This window comes from Eucyclogobius newberryi, unplaced genomic scaffold (assembly GCF_026437365.1).
Source record: "Eucyclogobius newberryi isolate DKJ021-1_F unplaced genomic scaffold, fEucNew1.0.hap1 SCAF_5, whole genome shotgun sequence".
Classification (NCBI taxonomy): Eukaryota; Metazoa; Chordata; class Actinopteri; order Gobiiformes; family Gobiidae; genus Eucyclogobius; species Eucyclogobius newberryi.
This window is the reverse complement of record NW_027316167.1, coordinates 42,097,679-42,104,980: the sequence shown is the minus strand read 5'-3', so window position 1 is coordinate 42,104,980 and position 7,302 is coordinate 42,097,679. Positions and strand designations below refer to the sequence as shown.

The window sequence follows — 7,302 nt, the reverse complement described above, 5'->3', positions numbered from 1 at the left end:
GGAGGCATTAGTAGCAAGTTGTACGTAAAGTTGTAACCTTTGTGTAGCTTTTGCCATCCGACTCACGGTTCCGTTGCCGGTTGCTTGCAGTTGATTGGATGAAACAGTGCTTGGTATTGGGCTTAGTAACATCTTTGCAGGTCTTGCATTGGTTCTCAGAGGCGTGGAACTACTTGGCCCTCCGGTGTTTGTCACTTGTCTGTTGGGTTGGAGAAGTGTTGCGAGATGAAACGAAGCCGGGCTTATCTCCAGCAGCATTGCACCTGTGTTTGAGAGATTATAGCGCTGTAGATTGGTGGATGTGGAGTTAAGTACACAGAATTATACAGATGTTGTGGCTGGATTATGTACAGCCAGTTTTTAGGTGAAGTTTAGAAGAAAAAAAAGAAATGAATGGTGGAAATCGTTGAATGACTTCAGTAGGAACTATTGAAGAAACTTGAAAATGGTTAGATTAGACATGTTTTTGCCAGTGTAGAAAATACAACAAATACTTCAAGTCCAAATCAGCGGAACACGGACTCCATCAAATATATTTGACACAAAAACATGCATTTCATTTCATGTCATATTTCCATGTTGAAATGGCTTTGGGATAATAACTCTTAACTGGAATTGTGCAACTTTTGACGCTTCTGTCTCACCAACCAAGAAGCGTCCCAGCATGAGGCGTTCAAGTACAGACGAGACCCCGTACAGGCGAAGTCCCTCGTTGGACAGCAAACCGGAAACCCCTCCTTTTACCTCGGGTTTCCACCGGTTCAGTGGCGAATTCGAATATAAGCGTCCGCCTTTTGCGTTCGGCTTCACCACCACCAAAAAGCCCCAGACGACGAACGGGCGATACACTCCGGGCAAGAAGTACGTGGTGTTTTACCTGGACCTCTCCTTCATATTTCTTCTAGAGCTGCGTCGCTGTAAAATGGCAGAAGGATGCATGATGGCGCTGCGCTACGGGATGGTGTTCTTCAACCTGCTCTTCTGGGTGAGTGTCAAACGTCTTCTTCTGCGTTGGCCCTGGATCTGCAGTGTCGTTTCTGAACAGCAGAAGTGGGAGATACGGCAGCAAATAATATCAAAATGTTTTAAAGAAAGCTTGATTATAATATAGTGTAGAGCGAGATATTATGAAGACGGTTAAAGTAGCTGCGAAAAGAGTTGGTCGTGATCAAATCAACTTGCAGTGTAATTTTCGCACGTGTATTTCAGCCTCGACAGAACCAGACTTTTACAAATGTCTGTTGAGTTGCAAAAAAGAAGATCTGGAAAAACAGAGAGATATTATTTTTTGTCTATCTCCCGCCTCTTCTGAAACGTTTGCAATGGTGTAACTTTGAAACGCTGTGACGAGTGTGTTGAGCCTTCTTTTCTGCACAATTTGACAGTTACGTTTTAAATTTTGATGTTGATTTATTGGAAGGTTTTGAGAGGTTTATTGTCTTCAACTTCAGAGCAAAACTCTTGGCGTTTGCATGTGTTAAGATTCACTTCATTCGCTCAGTTGCTGGAACTGGTTTGCATCCCATAATCATCATATGCAAGATATGATCTGCATAATTAGCCAAGCCATAAAACCATGCAAATGTGACAAAGTGCCACTTTAAATGTGTTTGATATTGAGGAAACGTTCTGCAATTTGACAATCAGCTCATTAGAGAATCTGTTCCACGTGCTCCACCAGAGAAGAAGCTCAAAGAAGCTCAATGAAGCTCAATGAAGCTCAATGAAGCTCAATGGAGCTCAATGACAAGAGATAACAATTTGAAGCCTTTCTGTGCATCATTAGATATTTTAATTGATATAGTTTGGAGGTGTGAAGTGTGTAAATGATCCATTATTATAGAAATAGCTTCATCGCTTTGTAATCCACGTGTGATTTCACAAGAGAGAGAGAATGAAGTGAGGTGTGAAGAGTTTATGGAAGGAGAGACATTAAGTAAGTACTTTTTCACTGCAGTGTTACTTTGACATGTTTTGTTTTAGTCTTTTGATCAAGAAAGATTTAGTCAGAATGAGTTTTGGTGTTGGACGAGTCAGGAGTAAGATTTAGTTTGGCAAGGCTCAAGTCTGTGCATCTCCCTCTCTCCCTCTCTCTCTCCTTCCCTCTTTCCCTCTCTCTCCCTCCCTCTCTCTCCCTCCCTCCCTCTCTCTCTCTCCTTCCCTCTCTCTCTCTCCCCCTCTCTCTCCCTCCCTCCCTCTCTCTCCTTCCCTCTCTCTCTCTCCCCCCTCTCTCCCTCCCTCTCTCCCTCTCTCTCTCCTTCCCTCCCTCTCTCCCTCTCTCTCTCCTTCCCTCCCTCTATCTCTCCCTCTCTCTCCCTCCACCCCCCTCTCCCCCTCTCACTGATTGGATCTTCTTTGTGCTCTTTCTTTCCACCTGCGATCGCTGTCGGCCGCAGGAGATGCAGCTTTATGTTAATCACAAAGTCGGCAGTATTTGTCTTGTCTTGTTTGGGAGAAGAGGAGGAAAGAAGGAGGAAAGAAGGAGGAAAGAAGGAGGACGAGAGGGAGTGGAGATGAAGAGAGGGAACATGCATTTAGATGGCGCTGAGTGGGTGAGCCGAGCTCTTGTGCGTTCCCCGTACACCTGCTGGTGAGTGGGCGTGCATGGCTTTGTTTTGTGGACATATTTAGAGCGTTGTGTTTGTGAGTAAAGGGCTCAGAAGGCCTCGCACGCTCCTGTCACGTCGCCTCAAACGCCTCTGGACGTGAGACGAAGACGTTTTGGACCGACACATGTTTTGTACGTGAAAACTTCTGACCTCATCATGGCCAATACAACATTTCAAATGGATCTTTTACAAAATATATGCCAGAGCAAAGACGATGAAAGAGAATCCTCCTGATGTCTCTGGAACAGTAGAAGTTCAGCTCTTGCACAATATTACAATCATTATGATAATGATATGAATCATAATAATATGTATTTGTTTGTGATTTAGTTTCCAGCTTTATATCCAATGTTCGAGTACAAACTGTCTTTACCTCGTCCTCTGCTCAAGCAGCAGCACACGCAGCACATGCAGCACATGCAGCACATGCAGCAGCAGCACATGCAGCACACGCAGCACATGCAGCAGCACATGCAGCAGCAGCACATGCAGCACATGCAGCACATGCAGCACATGCAGCACATGCAGCAGCAGCACATGCAGCACACGCAGCACATGCAGCAGCACATGCAGCAGCAGCACATGCAGCACATGCAGCACATGCAGCACATGCAGCAGCACATGCAGCAGCAGCACATGCAGCACACGCAGCACATGCAGCACATGCAGCAGCAGCACATGCAGCACACGCAGCACATGCAGCAGCACATGCAGCAGCAGCACATGCAGCACATGCAGCACATGCAGCACATGCAGCAGCACATGCAGCAGCAGCACATGCAGCACATGCAGCACATGCAGCACATGCAGCACATGCAGCAGCAGCACATGCAGCACACGCAGCACATGCAGCAGCACATGCAGCAGCAGCACATGCAGCACATGCAGCACATGCAGCACATGCAGCAGCACATGCAGCAGCAGCACATGCAGCACACGCAGCACATGCAGCAGCACATGCAGCAGCAGCACATGCAGCACATGCAGCACATGCAGCACATGCAGCACATGCAGCAGCAGCACATGCAGCACACGCAGCACATGCAGCAGCACATGCAGCAGCAGCACATGCAGCACACGCAGCACATGCAGCAGCACATGCAGCAGCAGCACATGCAGCACATGCAGCACATGCAGCACATGCAGCAGCAGCACATGCAGCACACGCAGCACATGCAGCAGCACATGCAGCAGCAGCACATGCAGCACATGCAGCACATGCAGCACATGCAGCACATGCAGCAGCAGCACATGCAGCACACGCAGCACATGCAGCAGCACATGCAGCAGCAGCACATGCAGCACATGCAGCACATGCAGCACATGCAGCAGCAGCACATGCAGCACACGCAGCACATGCAGCAGCACATGCAGCACATGCAGCAACACATGCAGCAGCAGCACATGCAGCACATGCAGCACATGCAGCACATGCAGCAGCAGCACATGCAGCACATGCAGCACATGCAGCAGCAGCACATGCAGCAGCAGCACATGCAGCACATGCAGCAGCACATGCAGCACATGCAGCAGCACATGCAGCAGCACATGCAGCACATGCAGTACATGCAGCAGCACATGCAGCACATGCAGCAGCACATGCAGCAGCAGCACATGCAGCACATGCAGCACATGCAGCACAAGCAGCACATGCAGCAGCACATGCAGCAGCAGCACATGCAGCAGCACATGCAGCACATGCAGCAGCACATGCAGCAGCAGCACATGCAGCAGCAGCACATACTGCAGCACACGCATGCAGCAGCACATGCAGCAGCACATGCAGCACATGCAGCAGCACATGCAGCAGCAGCACATGCAGCAGCAGCACATGCAGCAGCAGCACATGCAGCAGCAGCACATGCAGCACATGCAGCACATGCAGCAGCACACGCATGCAGCAGCACATGCAGCACATGCAGCAGCACATGCAGCAGCAGCACACATGCAGCAGCACATGCAGCAGCAGCACATGCAGCAGCACATGCAGCACATGCAGCAGCACACACATGCAGCAGCACATGCAGCAGCAGCACATGCAGCAGCACATGCAGCAGCAGCACATGCAGCAGCACATGCAGCAGCAGCACATGCAGCAGCACATGCAGCACATGCAGCAGCACACGCAGCAGCAGCACACGCAGCACATGCCGCACATGCAGCAGCACACACATGCAGCAGCACATGCAGCAGCAGCACATGCAGCACATGCAGCAGCACACACATGCAGCAGCACATGCAGCAGCACATGCAGCAGCAGCACATGCAGCAGCACATGCAGCACACGCAGCAGCTTTGGGTGATTGCATCTTTTGCCTCTGGGATGTTTGAGCTCCACTTTCCAACATCAATCTACACAACAAGCGTTTCATCCTGTCTGAAGAATATGGCTCCAGCACTCACATCTTCTCACCTCCATCTCTGATGCTGCTGCTGCTGCTGCTGCTGCTGCTGCTGCTGCTGATGCTGATGCTGCTGCTGCTGCTGCTGATGCTGCTGCTGATGCTGATGCTGATGCTGCTGCTGCTGCTGCTGCTGCTGCTGCTGATGCTGATGCTGCTGCTGCTGCTGCTGATGCTGCTGCTGATGCTGATGCTGCTGCTGCTGCTGCTGCTGCTGCTGCTGATGCTGATGCTGATGCTGATGCTGATGCTGATGCTGATGCTGCTGCTGCTGCTGCTGCTGCTGCTGCTGCTGCTGCTGATGCTGCTGCTGCTGCTGCTGCTGCTGCTGCTGATGCTGATGCTGATGCTGATGCTGATGCTGATGCTGATGCTGCTGCTGCTGCTGCTGCTGCTGCTGCTGCTGCTGATGCTGCTGATGCTGATGCTGATGCTGATGCTGCTGCTGCTGCTGCTGCTGATGCTGCTGATGCTGCTGCTGCTGCTGATGCGTGTGCTGCTGCTGTCGACATCAGACACTCAGTCACATACTCTTCTTACTCTGTGCAGTCGTGTTTAATGACTTTCTGATATCTTAGAATTTGTATTTCATGTTTTACAACTCGAAATCTTCCTGTCCTAATATCTGTGCACACACCACCAGCAGAGGGCGCACCTTTATTTTCAGAACCTCCAAGGCCAATCAGAGAGCGTCTGGTGCTTCCATCAATAAGTGTCTTCTCCTAATATATGAATAAACTCAAATGTATTCTTCTGGATTCTCGTGGCATAAACCGGCACAGTTCAGGTCTGAGTCAGGACACCAGCACCAATGTAGCTCAGTTACATTTGGTTTGACGGTTATTTGAAGGGACAATGTTCTGAGACATTAAGCTTTTGAAAGACAAAGATGCTCCAGATTGTAGCTCAGTAGCTTGATGATTGTAGCTCAGTAGCTTGATGATTGTAGCTCAGAAGCTTGATGATTGTAGCTCAGTAGTTTGATGATTGTAGCTCAGTAGCTTGATGATTGTAGCTCATTAGCTTGATGATTGTAGCTCAGAAGCTTGATCATTGTAGCTCAGTAGCTTGATGATTGTAGCTCAGTAGTTTGATGATTGTAGCTCAGTAGTTTGATGATTGTAGCTCAGTAGCTTGATGATTGTAGCTCAGTAGTTTGATGATTGTAGCTCAGTAGTTTGATGATGGTAGCTCAGTAGCTTGATGCTCAAGTATAAAGTGCAGGAAATAGGAAAATAACTTATAAATATAAATATGAAACTTCTTGGTGGAAGTGGATTCTATTATTACAAAAAGGTCAATTTTCTATTGCATTCTTTTCGATTGATAAGTGTTAATTGGAATTGTATTTTCGCACAAACAAGGTCAATATCTGAGACGCTCTGGTTCAGTCCCGGGACACGTTCACACAGAGTACACGTTCACACAGAGTACACGTTCACACAGAGTACACGTTCACACAGAGTACACGGTCACACAGAGTACACGTTCACACAGAGTACACGTTCACACAGAGTACACGTTCTCACAGAGTACACGTTCACACAGAGTACACGTTCACACAAAGTACACGTTCACACAGAGTACACGTTCTCACAGAGTACACGTTCACACAGAGTACACGTTCACACAGAGTACACGTTCACACAGAGTACACGGTCACACAGAGTACACGTTCACACAGAGTACACGTTCACACAGAGTACACGTTCACACAAAGTACACGTTCACACAGAGTACACGTTCACACAGAGTACACGTTCTCACAGAGTACACGTTCACACAGAGTACACGTTCACACAAAGTACACGTTCACACAGAGTACACGTTCACACAGAGTACACGTTCACACAGAGTACACGTTCACACAGAGTACACGGTCACACAGAGTAAACGTTCACACAGAGTACACGTTCACACAGAGTACACGTTCACACAGAGTACACGTTCACACAGAGTAAACGTTCACACAGAGTACACGGTCACACAGAGTACACGTTCTCACAGAGTACAAGTTCACACAGAGTACACGTTTACACAGAGTACACGGTCACACAGAGTACACGTTCTCACAGAGTACACGTTCACACAGAGTACACGTTCACACAAAGTACACGTTCACACAGAGTACACGTTCACACAGAGTACACGTTCATACAGAGTACACGGTCACACAGAGTACACGTTCACACAGAGTACACGTTCACACAGAGTACACGTTCACACAGAGTACACGTTCACACAGAGTACACGTTTACACAGAGTAAACGTTCACACAGAGTACACGTTCA

At 48.5% G+C, this 7,302-nt stretch overlaps 1 protein-coding gene across 1 annotated transcript in view; it reads left to right on the top strand.

Moving 5' to 3' along the window:
* The first annotated feature begins 526 nt into the window (after positions 1-526).
* The window catches only part of tspan4a (tetraspanin 4a), a 425,431-nt gene continuing 418,655 nt past the window's right edge, over positions 527-7,302 (top strand). Inside the window, exon 1 of the mRNA XM_072465913.1 lies at positions 527-985. Coding sequence (XP_072322014.1) covers positions 665-985 — 321 coding nt within the window. The 5' untranslated portion in view covers positions 527-664. The remainder of the gene's footprint in view (positions 986-7,302) is intronic.